The 20,166-nt window shown below is 44.3% G+C and overlaps 1 protein-coding gene across 4 annotated transcripts in view; it reads right to left on the bottom strand.

The window, feature by feature from the left end:
• The window catches only part of SRGAP1 (SLIT-ROBO Rho GTPase activating protein 1), a 148,418-nt gene that overhangs the window by 70,207 nt on the left and 58,045 nt on the right, over positions 1–20,166 (bottom strand). For all 4 annotated transcript variants that reach the window (XM_083182435.1, XM_083182436.1, XM_083182437.1 and 1 more), the window contains exons 2-3: positions 12,837–13,032; positions 7,483–7,645 (exon numbers count right to left, since the gene is read on the bottom strand). In XM_083182435.1, coding sequence (XP_083038561.1) covers positions 7,483–7,645; positions 12,837–13,032 — 359 coding nt within the window. The remainder of the gene's footprint in view (positions 1–7,482; positions 7,646–12,836; positions 13,033–20,166) is intronic.

The following is a 20,166-nucleotide window of genomic DNA, read 5'->3' as shown; positions in this document are numbered from 1 at the left end:
CATGCAGCATGTAATAATCAGAAAATTTAGCAAAAGATCCACGGGAACACGCATCTGATCGAGATCCGCCAATTTTGCGGTAAAAACCGTCCGATCAGCAAAAAAAAAATTGTTTAGAGATTTGGTGCATTGCAGTCTAACATGACATTTTTATTTACCTAATTTATTCAAAATATTACAATTTTACATTTATATTAAAGTGCAAAGTGTACATAATAAGAGAAGGCTGTAACCAATGCTTCTAGTACACAGCATAGGATATATTTTAATTGTGAAATTGCTCAGTATTATAAAGGAGTTGGGCATGAAATCATGACAGTCTGAGTCCTGATAGATTGTACAAGTATTTTTACCCTAACCCCAAGGCCAAGCCTATCCATCAGGATTCTGACCTTGGGGAACCTGCTGTTATTTGGATTATTCGGATCGCAACCTTTGTAAAATATATGGACATTTCCAGAGACAAACCTTGGGTCCCTGGCCAGTAGAGCAACTAAGCACAGAAAGTTATACCATTTATAGCAATTAGTTATGTTTCCAATAAAGAACGGAAACTGAAAACAAATATCTGGCTAGCTGATTAGGAGAACGTTAATGTGCACTATTATACATAGCTCTAATCCCCTTTGAGTGTTGTACTGATTACCGAGTGGGCTGCATACGGACGTCTCAATGGTTCTTTATAAACGAGCAGCATGAATATGATATGTGTCGTTGTGGGAATGCGGAACTGCTGTACTGAGACTTTCAGCTAGGAGATTTCTGCTGAGCACAGCTGTGGGCCGAACACAAATAGCTTACACGGCTTGCCGCTACTGAATGAGCTAATACTATAAATACACCAAGTCTTATGATTATTATTACTTTTATTCAAAGTGACCAGAATCTTCAATGTAAGCTGCAAGTGTGTTACTGTATGGGTGATGCTGCCCAATATGTTATGTTCATTGGAGACACTCTGTCTGCTGAATCAGTGAATAAGTACAGAATATTCTCCGTCATGGAGATTATTTTAGTAGGTGTAGAAGTCTCGTCATCTGCCAGAAGCTGTGCATGGTCTTAGCAGACAGATATTTTTTGTCATGAACAGAACAGTATATGTTGCTGCAACCACTTCAGTGGGGAAGCGCATGTATTTTCATACATTTAGCTCATTGCATGCGAGTTGTAAGGAGCAGATCCTGATAAATGAGCTTGTGGCTGACTGTGTTCCTTTCTTTACAAAGGGGTGTTAAATATTAGATTTATATTATGAAACAAATGTATTTAAATGAGATTATGGGACCAGAGAAGGTTAGTTTACTAACTAGCTGGGTGTGTTACAAATAATCCCCCCCCTTGATATTATGGTGCCCACGGGGTTAAAACAACCAGGTCTCTGCTGTACTTCCAGGGCAGCACCTCTTATGTTACAGGTGCTATGGGCACATTTTTTCCAATAGGTTCAAACACCCAAAGTTATACACACAGAAAATACAGCCTACTTCATATAGATTGTAATCTTGCAGCAGGACCCTCCTACCACCAAGTCTGTCTGTTGTTACCCAGTTTGTTTTAGCACTGTCTACTATTGTAAAACGCAACGGAATCTGCTGCGCTATATAAGAAACTGTAAATAAATTGTTGCAAGTCACAAGTTGTGCTAAATTGAGAGGCTTTAAAATAGAAATGATTAATTACTACCTCATAAAATGGACCATTCCCACCATGGCTCTAACTGTGTGGAGTTTGTATATTCTCCCCGTACTTGCGTGGGTTTCCTCCAGGTACTCCGGTTTCCTCCCACAATCCAAAAATACACTGGTAGGTTGATTGGCTCCCAACAAAAATTAACCCTAGAATGTCTGTGTGTGCGTGTTTCATGTGGTAGGGAATATAGATTGCAAGCTCCACTGGGGCAGGGACTGATGTCAAATATTCTCTGTAGAGCACTGTAGAATATTTGTCAATATATACAATAACTGGTAATATATAATAAATAATGAAATCTTTGCTGAATGACTGTAAATGTCCTCAGTAGAGAGGTAAGTGGTATGTGATGTGCCCTCGTTGTGACTAAGGGGCCTACACAGAGGGAGATGTGGTTCTGTGCTATGCTGGATTGCTCAGAACACTCAGCACACAGTGCTGCACAGCAATGTGCCGCTGAGTGATCTGTCAGGGCCAGTGTTCTGTTGTGCTTTACAACTGGAACCAGTGATATAAAAAAGCTGGGTAATTACAGACAGCCAAAAAGGTAGGAGGGCCGTGCCCGCAAGGTTACAATCTATTATGCAGTCTACATCACGTCACACTATCGCTTAAGGTGCCCAAACACGTTACAATTATTGTATACATCGCATCTTGGTTTTGCGATGAGATAAGATGAGATCTAGTACAAAAAGTATGTACTGCACATACTTTTTGTACTAGATCTCATTGCAAAACCGAGATTCGAAGAGTTGTGATATTGTATACAATAATTGGAACGTGTATGGGCCCCTTAAGACACACACAGTTATCACGAGTACCCTGAATAAAAAAATACAACACAATTAAATAATTGATGTCAAAAATAATAAATACGAACTATAATTTTCCATAGCACATGTTAGTTTAGTTACTCCAATGTCTATGGTTTTAAATGTCAAAAATAAACACAGCTGGAGCAGTAAGATGAAAGAGTAAGTATCATGGTGAAAGAGTATAAAGTTATGACAGTAAAACAAACATACGGGATGTATGGCATTTCCATTATAAACACTTTAATCAAACATCAATACTTTAGGGCAGATGTACAGTACCTTAAGATCAATTGCTCTGTAAGACCCACTAAACATATGATGCAGCTAATAGGCCAATCCCTGGCATTATTCCTAGGAGGAACAATATATTGGGGGGGCATTTTTAGTGCTCTGGAGATTGATTCAAGTCATTGAAATCTTCCTGTGTATTTTTATGATAATATTTACTAATAGATAATCAGGGGATGACTAACAGTAAACTATGTCATAGTCCCAGCACTGGCCACAGTCAGGGCCGCCGATAGGTGGGTGCTGTGGGTACAGCTGTCCCGGGCCCCTCCCCCCCCCCTGACTGCCTCCTGCGCTGTGCTGCCTGCGCTGGGCTCGGTGCACTGAACGAAATCTCCCATACAATGAGTGCATCACCCAAATGAAGCACTACTGCAAATATTATCATCTATCTTTATATCAACTGGATCGGCACTGCAGCTGCTTCAGGTGCCCTCTGCAATCCATGCAAAATCCTATATGTAACCAGTAATGTACGAGTACCCTTTCATGTACCCTGTTGGTATCCTGGTGGAGCAGTCCTACGCTGGTTATTTCAAGGAGTACGATTTGGCCCAGTGTGTATGGTAACCGATGATGTGGGGGATCCCTGGGCTGAAAATCGCTCAGTGCATACACACTGAGCGATTTTTGCCAGTTTTAGAGATTTTCCCCGGGGTGGACGGCCTTCCATCGCAGGACGCTATGGAAGGCCGTCCACCCCGTTGCTCACCTGCTGGCATCAGCGCTCACCGCTCATCACTGGGCCATAAACACTGGGTGGCTTTTGAGCGGGAAGCAGCTCAAACGAGTAAACGGAGCTGCTTTCAGCTCAAAGTTGCCCAGTGTGTATGGGCCTTTAGTAATGGAGTGCTATAGTCAGACAGCTTTCACATTAGGTAGCTGAGCCACCTTGCTGCCCATTGTCAGGATGGTAATACCGGAAGATTAGTGGATACAGAAACTTCACTTTCAGGGGCAGATGAATTAAGCCTTGGGAAGTGACAAAGTGGTGATAAAGTGAAAGGAGATAAAGTGGAAAGGGATAAAGCACCAGCCAATCAGCACCTAACTACCAAGATACAGGCTTGAGTTTGAAAAATGACAGAAGCTAATTGGCTGGTGCATTAACAGTTAGGGGCTGTCTGACTGGTGCGCCAGCACCTTCTACTTTATTACCACACCTGCCCCTGTGTCAAAAAGTATACCACGGCCCTGACACTAACGTAACTAGTTATTTTCAAGTGACTGGCCAGTAGCACAGAATGGGTCACCCTGCCTTCATGTCTGCCACCTTAGTATATCTGTCCTATGTGAATGAAAGTGCAAAGGTTTAATCCATCAGCCTGCAGACTCAGAAAACCTATACTATTTACACCCATGTCCTCCACCTGTGTGTATCAGTCCCGTGTGCAGGGATGTATAAATATTTAATCCTATCTCCAGCACAAGCCTGCAGACTCGCTGAAAGCCCATTAGTCTTTCAACTAAAGCAGCCATAAGGAACCGTCAGCCCTCCAGCTGTTGTTCAACTACAGATCCCAGTATGGCCTGCTACAGCTTTGCCATTTGACCAGGATAAAAATGTTGCAGGGCATGCTGGGATGTGTAATTCAACAACAGCTGAAGATTCCCCATCCCTGCCGTAAGGCTGCCGCCATACATCGTGGCGCAGCAGGACCCGCAGCATTGCAAGGAGCTATTATGCATTGTCACCAATGCAGTAGATTTATTCTCTGAACAAAGTGTCAGATTAGCAGTTTACATGTCAAACTATCCAAAAACAATAAGGAAATGTGATCGTCACAGCACACACAGATTTAAATGATTGCCGATAACAGTATACCCCATCATAATAAACTACATCCATCCAATCAGTAGAGTTGGCATAGTACTGGATTCAGAGTTGGGAATAAAACAAGAGCGAGCAAGTAACTGTGCACTGCAGGTGGGGCAAATGTAACATGTGCAGAGAGTTAGATCTGAGAGAGGTGTGTCCCAACTAAAATCTAAGTCCCAGTATTTGTGGGTGACATGCAAAAGCAGTATTACCCTGATCGTAAAGATATGTATATATCTGCATCTCTTACACTGCAACATGGTTGGTCCAGTTACTTCATTTCCTACTTAGAATCAGGCCTATAGATCCTTAATAAAGGGTTTGAGAAAAAAAACATTAAACAAAACTGAGTATATTAATAGTTTATGGCAGTGGTTCCCAACATGGTGTGCCGTGGCACCCTGGGGTGTCTTGTGTCAATTGCCGGGGTGGCCTGGGTTGTTGATCCGGGACCAACTAAATTCATGGTTTGTGACTTCCAATCATAACATAGGACAAACAGAAGCGGATCCTGTCCCTTACTACATAACTGACCCTAATGCTGTGTACACACGGTGAGATTCCCTTGCTATTCGACTGCTATACAATCTTTGCTATCTCTGTACATTTTACATGCAATTCTTGCAATCTACATTAGATTTGCACTATATAGTCATTGCTGCCCTGTCTATCTGGGTTTCGATTTGTGCTGTCACCAGAGCGTGCATCGGGATCGCAAGGTAAAAAAACCTGTGATCTGCATGCGATTTTGACTATATAGTCAAAATCTCATGCTGATTGTACCCGTGTACACACACCATAAGGATGGCATATAAAACACAATTTAGTCAATTTAAGTATTTATTTCAATCTCTCAGTAAGACATTTTGGCTTGGGGGTGCCATGAATAAAATTTGGATACTCTAGGGTACAGTGATTCTAAAATGTTTGGAAATCCTTGGTTTATGGTAGAATGGATTCCTGTACATATATCTACTTATGTACACTACAGCTCACAAAAAAAAACAGACAAAAAATTCTGCCGTATTTTTTACTTCTGTTACCATTAAGAATAATCTTGTCTTCTGTTCCATTAATAAGATAGCTACTGGTATTGTTATAACACATAATTATAGTAACTAAAGACCTGTTAAATACAGAGACAAAAGGCACAGTGACAGCAGAGTAAAGCAAAATTAAGCCTAAGCAGGCATGGATGATACAATTAAAACCAGATCACAGCAGGTCGGCCGCAAATTCTATTTTTTGGGCACATTCCTGGTGATTTCCGTTGCTCCATGCAACACTGGGCACAGAAACCTAGGCATTCAGAACACTAACTGGCGGCAGTGGCTCTATTGGAAGTAAGTAGAGCACAGTGTCCCAATCAACACAGCTTTTCACAACATCAATGGGGGGAAAAAATTAAAGATGCAAAGCAGCTGGATAAGGAGAGAAAATTCCAAGGAAGCTACATCCTTGGAAACGCCATAATTTGAGCCTTCGGGTGTAATGTAATGCTCATCTGAATGCATGTCTAAGCATGTGTGATGATGAAAAGAAACAAACCAATTTACTTGAAAAGAGGTCATTTTGGTTGTTAAATTAGAAACATGTAACAACTTTTACGAAAATAAACAGGCAGATGTACGGTCCAAAGAGGTCTGGAACACACAAGTACTTTTCTTTTTTTAAACATTTCTTGCAATTACTACACTAAACTTGGACAACACTGCTGTTACACACACTTTGTAGTTACCGGCACGCAGGGCTATGGGTTTGTTCATTGACCATGCAGCACCTGTTATGATGCCATATAACTGCCGAATGGGGCTGGAGTACAGTTACGTTTCCCAAAATTTGAAAAACTCTTTAAAAAGATAATTATTATTAAGCTACGCAAATTAGCTCACATTTTACATTCAGTAAAGGTTAGGAGAATCTGCACTTTCCAGTTCTCATGGCTTCTATCACAACTTACGGGGACAAACGGAGACAACCAGACAAGTTAAGATTGCATTTGTTAAAATTCTTAAAAACAGAAGGAAAAACTTTATTTGAAATTGTACAAAATTTCTGTCAAAGTACAAAGTTATTGCCAAAATCAGCACTCATTCTAGAACCGCCAAACTTATACGACACAGTGACTTCTCTATCTCAGGCACCAGCCCTATGATGGTAAATATGTGCAAGTTGATCCTAGAATCCCACACAACATGCTCATTCCCATCAAGTCAAAATAATGGGGGTGATTCAGGTTGGCTCGCAAAGCACACTCTCTGCACATGGTTTTGCTAATGGACAAAACCATGTGCACAGCAGGTGGGGCAGATGTAACGCGTGCAGAGTGTTACATTTGGGTGAGTTATTTTGTTTCTGTGCAGGGTAAATACTGGCTGCTTTATTCTTACACTGCAATATAGATATCAGTTTGAAGTACAAACCCGACCCAAATGTAACTGTCTCTGCACATGTTACATCAGCCCCTCCTGCAGTGCACTTGTTTTAGGCCATTAGCAAACCAAATAAGCTTTTCAAGCCAACCTGAATCACCCCTGATGTTTCTACATTGCTTTGTGGCATTGTTCTTTATACCACTGAAGATAATTTTTTCTCATACCATCAACCAGTGCATCAGTAAGAGGCACAGTGCTCCCTTTAAAAAAACATATGGGCCTTAAAGTATCATTTTACATTTGTTCCCACATTAGCAGAGAACGGATATTACATTATCATTATTGATGGCTTAAAAAGCAAGTGCCAAAAAATACTTGACTGCTTTTGCAATCCACAACACAGAAAATCATTATAATAAATATATATATTTATATATTATATTTTTAATATATTTTAGATATATTTTTTATTATTTTTATTATTATTATGTTGTACCTTTTTGAACATCCTTGTAGAATCCTCACTGATCTGCATAAATCGCATTATGACATTATTCAGATAGATATCACTGAGTGTTGCATGGTCTTTGCTTTCTCTTCTCACTTGGTTCAGCAGTAAGTACCAGCAATTGACAGGAGACAGTAGATTCTGGTCTTTTCTATGAAGTTAAAGAACATAGAATTGGGTTAAAGAGCACAGCAACGATTTGGAAATATGTTTGTATGCTATATAGATTTAACACACAGATATTTGGGTACTTATGTAGTATCTGGGCTGCCGATTTCTAAATCGGGTACATCGCATCGCATCGCATGCGACCATCGGATGCGATGCGATGCGATGCGATGACCCGATTTTTCCATAGGAATCAATGTTAAAATGGACTGAGTCCATTTTAACATGGAATTCAATGGGAAAAAGGGGTCCTTTTCATACCCCTACTATCCAAGTGGGCATGGAGTTGGATATAAACCTGTGGCGAGCGTAGCGAGCCACCGAGCCCGAAGCGTGGCGAGCGTAGCGAGCCCCGCGAGGGGACACAGAATACCGTCCCCTCGCCACGCTTCGGGCTCGGTGGCTCGCTGCGCTCGCCACAGGTTTATATCCAACTCCATGCCCACTTGGATAGTAGGGGTATGAAAAGGACCCCTTTTTCCCATTGAATTCCATGTTAAAATGGACTCAGTCCATTTTAACATTGATTCCTATGGAAAAATCGGGTCATCGCATCCGATGGTCGCATGCGATGCGATGCGATGCGATATCGCATCGCATCGCATCTGATTGTATGCCTTAACTTAAGGCATACAATCAAAAAATCGGCAGCCCAGATACTACATAAGTACCGATATTTGTTAGTGTTGTGACTATTAAAACAATAATAATAACCCCAAAGTTATATCATAATAAAGTGAATGCAACGGTGTATATTAGTAATAAGGTTGTATCACATTTGTAAGTTTAACTGTATTTAGGATAACTGTCTAATATGGGCATTACTACATAGCACGCATACCAGATTAACTGTGCCCAACTCACCATTCCCCACCCCCAGCCTTTCTACACACTTCCTTAGTATCACACATACTTTTCATCTCTCATCAAAGGACAAAGCCAGATGTTGCTGTTTGTTCTGCTAGCTTTTGTTAAGGACCTACAGGTATCCCACAATACATTAGATTATATTTTCCATGAAACATGTCCCATGCCTGCCCATATGCCTGGGTCACACTCCATAGTCAGTGGCCTTTACTTTATTCACATGTAATCACGCAGGAGACCTATGTCAGCAGTAAGCGACGTGTTGACCATTATGGCAGACACTGAAGTAACCCTAGGCTCCTAGATACACCTGCATCCCACATAGATTTGTCTTTCCCCCTAAGTACCAGGGGAGTAATCAAACCCATGCATGTTTACACATACTGTCAACACTACCGGGCATGTCGACCAAAACAATCCCGGCAACATGCCACGCTACTAGGGCAATCATTATTTAATTAAACAGCCCCAGATCACAACATGCCGCTCTCTTGCATCTGTTTTTTTAATATCATGCCAATAGCAATGGTTTTATATATATATTTTTATATTTGTTCACTTTGAGTGCTGTATTCACAGGTGGCCTAGGAAACCCATGACGTGTGTTCCCGGAGGAAGAGCCGGAAGTGCTGCACCTGCCGCTTCCTGCCAGATGCCGGACACAGACATGGGGGACGGGTTACCACTGTAGCTCTCTTACACCTTATAAAGGTAAGAGTCATAACAATTGTCAAATTGTTGTCTTCCTGCACCTTGAAAATGGGGCTATGCCCCGAAACGTCGGACACTGTTTGCACCGTTTTATTTGATGTGCTATAAATTGAGTTTTTCACTACAAGCCTGCAAGTGCCACCTTTGTTCTTCCCTAACTATACATACATACATACATACACACACACACACACACACACACACACACAAACAAACAAGCAAGATCCTGGCACTCGTCCGGATAGAAACAGCAACTTGGGTGCCATTCAATCCCAGCAAGGAAGAATATAGCAAACTCAGCAGAAGGCACTCTTAACATTTGACAAAGCTGCAGAGCGGCAGTGTATATAGAAGAATAAAGAGGACACAAGTAGTGTGCGCATGGCTTTGTACAAAGTAGGCTAGCAAAAATAATGCATGTCATCCAATTACCCTTATTCAGTCAACCTTATATTTTCTCCATATGCTAAAAACTAAAGGTAAAAAGTGGTTTACACCGACAGGTACGGAGTGGGAGCAGGGACAAATCTGTGCACATCGCCTTAAACGTAAAGACAGTTACAGGGGGAGCGCTGTACAGAGGGACAATATCCACCTTAGCTGCTGACCTGGGCATAGACCAGGCCACGTGTAATTAGTATTTATTAGTTATAAACTGGTTCTTTCAAACTGCATCTACAGTATCTGATTGCCATGAAAACACAAGTAGATGGACAGTTTATTTTGCAACATTGGGGTGGGGTTGAGTCTTGTTTTGGCCTAAAAACTGGAAAATGTACACTACTTTTGGATTTTAGTGAATCAAAAAAGAAAACACCTGCTTTTTATCACATTGATTTGAAAAAAAAAAAAAAAATCTAAAAAATAAAATCGATACCATTTAATGCAAGGTTCATTATACTGGGACCAAAAAAGGTGGCATATTTGCCCCTGTAGGGCTTTCAATATTTGTGTGCCCCTAAACAATACAGCCTCCAGTTCTGCACCTCTGAGCACACACACACACACACACACACACACACACACACACACACACACCAATCTCTTTTTTTATGTTGTAACTGGGAAATAGACACACGCACAATGCCATATCTTCATGGCAATAAAAAGGGGGATGCCTAGCACAGTGGCCGATTGTGGAATTTGGAGGTTCCAGGCAGAATTATTTTCTTTTAACTTTTTTTTTCATTAATTTACTAGTGGTGTAATTGGTGTACACCAAACCTTCTCTTCTGAGTGTCTCACAGCACCATTCACAGCGAGCGTGACTGCGGCGGATGACATCTTAGTGGTGTGAACAGGAATAATCCTGTAGGGACCTCACCAGAAGTTGCATTATAAATAGGATTGCTTACAGAGAATGTACCATTGCACAACAATTTTCTGGCTATAATCATTCCACAAGATGACTTCTGGGTTTATCCACCTAATCCATGAGATATGTGCACATTACATTATACATTACCTGAGTTCTATAAACATTGCAGTCAATAAAATAAATTCTAGAGATGTAATATCCTGCTTTCATTTCCAGGGAAGATACTTCAGTCTGTAAATTAGAAAATGACCAGTGCACGCGAATAGTCCTTTTGGACACCGAAAATAAACATTTTAGCTACTTTTGCATGACATTTAAATCTGTCACATATAGCAATTTTCCGAAGGACACAATAGGCCGGAGAAAGTCGGATCAGCTATGATAAGGAGGCCATGAAGATAGAGATTTAGATAGCTTTAGGTAAGAATGAAAGCAATTAAAGCATGGAACTTTGAATTCAGCTGTTGTTTCTCCAAGGATGTGTAGTATTTACAAATGTAAGACATACTTTGGTCAACAGCTGGCCACTGACAATCTGTTGACAAGTACAAAGCCTCTAGCGCTTCAAATAACTTCAGCACAGCTCTCATTATCCCCGCACCCTGGAGTCGTCAGCAGTACATGCTGTTATGCTCAGGCAGATCCCACCGCTGCTCTGCAAACCTCTACATGTCAAAACAGCTGCAGGGTTCAGCAGAGGGCCTTCAGCAACTATCAGGACTGGAGCTCTAATATAAATATAGATGACTTAATATCAATTATTATTGTACTTTGTTTCATTAGCTAGCTGTGGAGATTAACAGTGTCACTAGAAGTTGAAATTTCTCGGCAAGTAAAGGAATAATTCTGTATAAAGTGCTGTTTGCATTATTCATGGTCAATGAGGAGAGCTTAGCTTCGCCTGCATCCACTGCAACATAACATGAGCCGGCAGTCTCTAGAACTTTCTGTGGCTTAGCAGGAGGCCTGCACTCTGACATATGCTGATGCACATGCACGGCCAGTTGAGGAGTCTTTCCTCCCCATCGCTTCAGCGGTTCTGGGATAAATGGTCGACAACTAATGGTCGACAGTGAGTAGGTTGACACCTAAAATGGTTAACATACTCTATGTTGACATTGACAGAATGGTGACACAAGCAAAAGGTCGACATGAACTTGGTTCACATGGAAAAGGTTGCCACAACTTTTTCAAGGTTGTTTGGTGTCCATGACGAAATGAACAACGTATTAGTGTACCGCGTCTGCTCGCCATGCTTTGGGAATGGTGCCATGCTGCGCTTGGCAAAATATTATATTCCCCCTCCACGTCCATTGAAATGGTTACGTATGAACAAGTCGGTTAAAAAAAATAATAATCATGAAAAACTTGTCAACAATGCCCATGCCGTCCTTTTTGCTTGTGTCGACCTTCTGTCAACCTTCTGTCAACGTCAACCTAGTGGTTTTTCAACCGGATACCGCTTCAGCTGCATGGATGTACTCGGAGTCCCTGCATACAGCATTGCAAGTACCCTGTACCACCACTGCTTGCATCATTTATAGCACCACTAACCAGATTTATGTAATCTTACCACCCTACAAAGCACAACAACAGTGGATGTACCTGTCTATCCCTGTGTGGCTAAAAAAAAAAAAAAAACACGAATTTCTGATTAAGGTGTACGTTTAGTATTGGCATAGTATCACACCGGGTAGGACACTGTATGCACAGGTTACATCTGCCCCACCTGCAGTGCACATGGTTTTTCCATTTGAGAAGGAATTTTCCTTTGCGAGTGCATTAGAATAAGGGCCTCTGTCCAAGTGTGATGGATTCACAAACACATTGTGCTTCATTCCACTAACAGATTATGGACTTCAGAGCATACTTGCCTACCTGACCCTCTCCATGCGGGAGAAAATGCTCTGTTCCTGGACTTCCCTGGTAATGTATGATTGCCAGCACCTGTGGTGACACCTTTCTTATCAATTACCTAGCTCCCCACAGGTGATGGCAATCCTACATTACCAGGGAAGTCCAGGAACAGAGCATTTTATCCCTCATGGAGAGGGTCAGGTAGCCAAGTATGCTACAGAGGCAGATCAGTAGCCTCAAGCTAATAGGTTGAGGACCACAGTATCTTATCCAGTGTGATACTATGACAATCCTAAACGTAAGTTGTAACTACAGAAAAATATGAAACTATTAAACTGGGTACATCACAAAATCAATAAAGAACGAATACGTTGTGAATTCCTACAGCCCCAGATAATATCTAGATCGAGAGAACGCTCACTTGTACTGCTGGTGATCTTTTGTGCTTCTAGTCTTAGCCATGAACCTCTCTGCTAATTTTTCCAGATTCCGGGAATACTCCGTCTCAATTTCTGCTTTCTTGCGGAAGAAGTCCTGAAGGTCTTGAAGAAGCTGAACTCTCATCTCAGTCTGTTGCTCCAAGCATTTTTGTTGTTCTACTAGTTGAGCTCTAATCTCTGCAAGAGAAAACAAATATACAGCCTTAACCAAGTGCCAAATTCACTACAATGCAGCAAATACATTCATGATGGAAAAACAAGGTTACACGTTGTGGCAGTTAACTGGCAACTGAACTAAAATGTACATTTAACCTACATACAATGGGAGCAGCAATTTGCAGACCGCTTCCATATTCACAAGAAATCGGAGTATCAGTTCACTGAACTAAAATAAGGTATGAATCACAGGACCTTAGGAAACGCATGGGCTGTCTCCACACTGTAAGCAACGTGGCCACTCTCATTTTACCCACAATAAGTATCGGGTAATGAGTCTATGGGTATTAAAACTGCAGCTAGGGTACATGGAAAGCAATATCTTACTGTGAAAAAGCCAAGCGAACATCAATATAAGCATGGTTACCCCAAGCAGATGATTATTATTTGTAGTCAAAGAAAACTACATTCTGAATGTGTCCCCTGGAGGTGCCTACTACAGTACACCGCTAAACATCTCATTCACATTTACATTTTGTTAATATATTTTGTCATTCTGTGCAAGAAAATGCAAGTTTTAACAGTTTTAAGATAATGAAGGTGTTGTGAAAAGATCGCAGGTGATCACTGTGGTGCTTGGAAAGAAACCAGCTACATTCTTTTCAAATTCTGTCTTCTACAACATAACATGCCAACTGGCACCGACATTGTGGCATGTGGTAATTTTTATGTGGTGCCTGGATCTCTAAATAAGCAGTTCAGCAGCAATATAGAAGCTTAGACATATTTCCAGATGTATATTATATGCAGACTTCAAGCAGAGCAGATAGTATCTATGGAAAGACCACATGGGTTAAACACTGCTGACACAATATTTAGTCTGTCCTGTATGCACATGCAAGGGGATATAAGCTAATTATTTTTAAAAGGGCAATAACAAATATAATTTTCTTCTTACAGTTTGCCATTTAGTCTGTCCCAGCTGTTTAATTTATCAATTGAAAATGTAAAAGCAATGTTTCTAGCGTGTTCCATTGGGGGTTCAGTCAGGATGACAGTGCTCAGTATACCAAAGGCAGCATCCCAAATGCTGTCAGAACACCTGCACCGGAACTTCCAAAACACATCAAGGTGCTGATGTTGGAATAAGTGCTCACATATCAAATGCAAGTATACTGAGGTGGGTTAGGGTCAGGCTGCGGGTGCAGGTGGGTTAGGCTGAGGGTGGTAGGGGGAGAGTGTTACAGTACGTACCAAGCCCATGTCAGGATTCTCTGTGTCTAGCGTGTTCTAACTGCCAAGATATCGTATGTATGCCATTCAACACACTAACTAATGAACATATTCATGTGTTTACGGATATGTGCATGACCCATATCAGATTCAACAATCTCCCACCCCTTATTTTCAGAACTAGAACCCTGTTCCTCTATAGAGTATGTCATTTTGGAAATCTACATTGGCCGTGGAAGCCCACGTTATGGGATTGGAATGTCTCTCTAGAAAAGCAGCTTGCACAGACCTACAAGGAACTGCAGATGCAGTCTGCAATGTCTCACTTCCTGCACACTAATTCATTCACACTGACTTATTTCTTCCAGTCACATTTATGTCCTGGGAATTAGAAAACATTGGCGCTACCTTCAGCACATTTTTGTACCCTTACAACTCTACGTTCCTGTGTAATTTGCACTTTGAAGATGCAACAAGTGCCATGGAATGTATAGGCTGAAACCCAAGCTCTGCTACCTTTGGAAAGATTAGACATGATTTGTGGTCCCTCATTAATTAGGGAATGTGAAAAAGTCATCTATATAGTGTTCCGAGCATCAAAAACTGTACTTGCCAAGAATGCTGCAACTACCCATTTTCTCTCATAAGAGCAAAATTATGTACACAGATATGCTTTCTGCAAATAACAGGGAATTTACATCAACATAGTAGTAACTGTCATCAGCTTAAAGGAGGAACAAGTGCAATGGGACTTAGAAGATATGAGAAGGAAAATACACAGAAAAGTCTCAGGCACACTGCCACAAAAAGAAAATGAGATTTATGTCTTACCTGGTAAATCTCTTTCTTCGAGGACATCAGGGGCCACAGCGTTACAGTGGGTAGTAAGGAGATGGGAGAGCACCAGCACCCTAGAGGTTAAACTTGAACTGCCTCCCAGGCAGCCGGGCTCCTCCCCTCCTCTACCCCGCCTCCAGGCCAGGAAGCTCAGTTTTTTTAACAAGCCAAGGCAGGAGACAAGATAGAAGGAAGAGAAGCACCGCACAGAAACACATTCTGAACATGTTAGTACCCTCAACCGAGGGATAATATAACATAATCATAACTTAACCATAACGGAAGTAAAGCAGGCGCGGCAGGGAGGGATCCCTGTGGCCCCTGATGTCCTCGAAGAAAGAGATTTACCAGGTAAGACATAAATCTCATTTTCTCCTTCGGGAGACATCAGGGGCCACAGCGTTACAGTGGGACGTCCTAAAGCAGCCACCTATGGGTGGGGACGCGCCTGTGCCGCAGCCAACACACTCTGGCCAAAGGCCGAGTCCTGGGAGGCAAACGTGTCAAAAGCGGAAAAACGCAAGACAGTAATGGCGGACGACCAAGTCGCCGCCCTGCAAATTTGCTCAACTTTAGCACCGCCTCTTACAGCCCAGGACACCTCCACAGACCTAACGGAATGTGCCTGAATCCCTGCCGGAACTGGGAGGGAGGTGTCCAAATATGCCTGCCAGAGCGACTCTAGCGGGCAGTAGTTTGCGTAGAGGTGGGCCACCCTCTCATCCGAACACCATATAGTACAAAGAGAGAGAGAGTCTGACTAGTGCAACAGCCTAGAACGGTGCACATAGCACATAAATACGCCCCGGCCGGACAACGTCCAAGGAGGACCAAGCCGTAGTAACAACAGACTGTCTAAATGCCGGAACAATAATGTCCTGGTTGACCTGAAAGCCAGACACCACTTAAGGTAGTTGAGAAGGGACGGTAGGAAAAACCGCCCGGTTATAACCAAGAACTTACAGGACAGAGCTGACAGGTCAGAGACTCCCCTGGCCAAAGCTATCGCCAACAAGGAAACAATCTTCCAGGCGAGTCAACACAGGTCCACCGACCGCAAGGGCACAAAAGGTGGGCCCTGAAGAAGTCAGGATTAGAGAGATCCCAGGGGGCAACTGGGGTAACTAAGGGAGGCTGGATATGCAAGACATCCTGCAGGAATGTACAGACATCCGTCGACAGAACAAGATGTGCAAGGCTGAAATCCGAACCTTTAAAGATGATCAACGCAACCCAGCCTCCAGACCCTTCTGCAAGTAGGACAGAACCCTAGCCAGGTAGTAAGTCCCGGAATCTGAAGCGTAGGGTTCGCAGCAGGAAAAGTAAGCCCTCCATATGCGATGGTACACCCCATCTAGGGAGGTTTCCTCGCCCTGAGCATGGTGGAGTGAAACCCGCTGGGTCTTACCCGGGAGGTCTCAACAGCCACCCCGTCAAAGCCAAGTGCCTCAAAGCCGAAAGAGAGAGGCGGACCATGAGAGCATGCCTGTGTCCAGGGGTAAGCGAATAGGAGGGGCTACTGACTGCAGATCCGAAAACCAGATCCGTCTGGGCCAAGGTGGAGCAACCAGAATCAATGTGCCGCCCTCCGGCTTCAGCTTGCGAGACATTCGCAAAAGGAGGAAAGTGGTGGAAAGGCGCCATCAGTGTGGACGGCCACGGAGCGGACAGGGCGTCTACCAGGCAAGCCCCCCCCTCCGGGTCGCAAGACCAGGACCCGCACAGTGGTGGTTTGAGGGTATGGCGAGAGGCTGTCAAGGCCACCTCGGTTGGGCCCCACCGTTGTACCAGCATCTGAAACATCACTCTAAGGAGGGTCAAGTCGTCGGCATCACAGGTCTGACGGCCGAGGAAGACCGCCACCCAATTCTGGACTACCAGGATAAAAATTTCTGAAAAAGCAGGGATCATCTCTGAAAGATGCCGGATGCTTCTGTCATAGTGGGCTGACAACTAGTGCCACCCTGGTGGTTAACATATGCCACCCTTGTCGCAATGTCCGACTGGACTTGCACCGGCCAACCCCTAAGTTAGGGTTCCGCCAAGCGGACTGCCCGGAAGATTGTCTTTAGTTCGAGGACGATGATGGAGGGCTGGGCCACTAGAGTGGTCCAGAGACCCTGGAACGACCTTTGAGAAGTGACCACCCCCCAAACACGGGAGGCTAGCATGCATGGCTCCAGTAGCGAGGTCCCGTCCAGAAGCCCCCAGGAAAGGGGGGCCCTGCTGGAGACCAGGCGAACTTCTGGGCATGGATATTGTGGGAGGAAACCGGAGTACCAGGAGTAAACCCATGCAAGTCTGGGGAGAATATACAAACTCCGCACAGTTAGGGCCATGGTGGGAATCGAACCCATGACCTCAGCGCAGTGAAGCAGTAATGTTAACCACTACACTATCCGTGCTGCTCCTTGGACAGTATTGTAGAGGGTTGGTATGGAACTGAGCCTATTCTGCCAATTCGAAGGCCGATCCACCAACCCCAGGGACCCCACGCAGGCATGCACAGACACCTGCCAGGGGGACAAGAGATGTCTGATCCTGGACTGTAGAGCCAGATGGCAATCCCCCAGAAGGGATATCCTCTGCCGAATGGTATCTAAACCGGCCCCCATATTTGGCACTGGCCCAAATAAAAAGGAACCCTCAAAAGGGACTTTGAGTGCAGGCCTTCCAAGAGCACAGACACTGGTATGTGTGTGCAGCTATGGCCGAGGGTGACCCTCTGGAGGCGATTGGTGTAATTTCCAGAGCCGTCACCTGATACTCAATAGAAGGCAGCAGGGTTTCCTCCGACACCCCTTATGCAGCGTCCGCTGTGAGAGAAGTTGCTCACGCAACTAAGGCCTTAGCCACCCAAGCAGATGCCTGGGGCAGGAGTGCGTCCACTTTAGGGACAGTCTCCCAGGGGACTATGTCCTCCTGTGGAAGGGGGTAAAAGGAAGGGAAACCGCCGATGGCAAGCTAAACTTCCTGTTAGGAATCTCCCAACTGATGACCTTAGTCGAGTTCACAGATTTACGGAATAAACCCAGAATACACCTAGGGAGACACCCAAAGGTGTAGGCGGCTCAGCGGGGTCGTTTAAGGTAAGGACCTATTTGACAGCTGAGACCAAGGTCGGCACCTCAAGACGAGGTGGGGGGGATTCACCTTATCACAGGCCCCCCATCTTCCATACCGTCGTCGACGGTCCCCTCTAGACAATGCTAATCCCAGGTGTCCTCCTCTCTGTGTCTGCTGACGGAGGAGTCTGGATGACGGGAGTATCTGCGTCTACCTGCAGGTACAGAGCGCTTCCACTGTGCGGGGAGCTACACCCGCCAAGGATGGGGACGGCATTTCTGGGGACCTTGTCTGGAGGCAGATAAGCACTCAGCCAAGGGATGAGGCTGCTACTGCTACTAGCTGCACCGGCAACGGAGTAAAGAACGTGGCCCAAGCAGGCTCCTGTTTTCTAGAGGAGGCTGTACCTGTGGGCCTCGCCCAGGCATTGTAGCAGCCTGCGTATAAGCCGTACTGTACTAGTAATGGGGGCATAGGCCAACATTACAGGATGTACAAGACATCCGCGCCGGAGCCCCAGAGTCACTGGGACTGGTACTCCTGGAAGACGTTGCAGTATTATAGCACTGTGAACCGGCTGCTAAAGCACAGGTAAGACAATGTACTACAAGTATAGAAGGCATACAATGCCATAGAATAGGCGGGTAGACTATATGGTACCGCTAACACAGTATTCTCTGACCAACAGAGATAGTGTTCAAGCCATACACCGTAAGCTGGTACTACGTATACCTTGCGGTGGCGTAGACATTTGGCCCATTTGTACGGCTAACACAGCATACTTCTGTTTTAAATTTTGCATTGTGGGAAGAAACCGGAGTACACGGAGTAACCCCACTAAAACACGGAGAGAACGTACAAACTCTGCACAGTTAGGGTCATAGTGGGAATTGAACCCACGACCCGAGCTGTGCTGCCCCCACAGTATGCAGTAAGCTAGTACTAGGCACATATAGCAATCATTGGCAGGCAGCCTTTCTGACAGGCAGTGATAGTGTTACACAGTGCACAGCCAGCCTGTGATATACATACAATGCAGTGATATAGACAGTGCAGTGATATACATACAATAGACAGCTGCCGTGATATAGACCGGCAGTCTATACGGTACAGACAATGCAGTATGCATCTGAGCCAGCTTGTAATAGACATACAAAGCAGTGATATAGACATACAGTGCAGTTATATATATACAGGTGCAGTGGATATACTGGCAGTCTATATGGTACAGACAACGCAGTCTGCATCTGACAGTCAGCTTGTATCTGACAGGTAGATAAACTCTGCACAGTCTGGGTCATGTTGGGAATCGAACCCATGACCTCTGCACTGTGATGCAGCAATGCTAACCATTACACCATCCGCTCTGTTCTTTATGCTTCTGACAGGCAGTGATGGTGTTAATTCACAGGATACAATGTTGCACTTGGCTCTGCTGTGCCCAGAGATTGAACTCTGTCTGCTCTGTAACCTGACTCCTGAAGGAGATTATTACAGGGGAGCCCAGGCAGTGAAGGAGTGGAACCCCAGACTGGCTTGATAAGCTCTCTGTGTCCCTCCACACATGTTAAGTCAGCATGACCTAACCAGCAATACATGGCCATATAGTACAGTGTAACACAGATTAAACTGACAGGCAGCTAAACTGTTAACAAACAATGCAGCATACAAGGGCAATGCAATTAATGGCACAAGGCTCCTTTCAGAGCACAGTACTGTACAGTATCCCGAAGGAGGGGTACAGGGGGGACATGCCCAAATGACCTGGCAGTGAAGGAGTGGAACTCCGGGTGGCTATGAGCTCCTCCGTGTCCCTCCTCACATGTCGCAGGCAGGCAGGAAGGGATCTCAGTGGCGGGAACTCTCTGTGCGCCAAGCACAGTTCCCTGCCTACTGTCCCCGGGTGGAGAGGCTGATGTGGGGGGAGCCTTCTCCCCCTGCTGACAAATGGCCCCCAGGGAGGTGTCCACATGCGGCGCAGGTAAAAATGGCAGGGGTCCGGCACTACCGGGCGGCCCC

Source organism: Crinia signifera, chromosome 4 (assembly GCF_055691185.1).
Source record: "Crinia signifera chromosome 4, ASM5569118v1, whole genome shotgun sequence".
NCBI lineage: Eukaryota > Metazoa > Chordata > Amphibia > Anura > Myobatrachidae > Crinia > Crinia signifera.
This window is presented reverse-complemented; position numbering and strand designations above follow the sequence as displayed.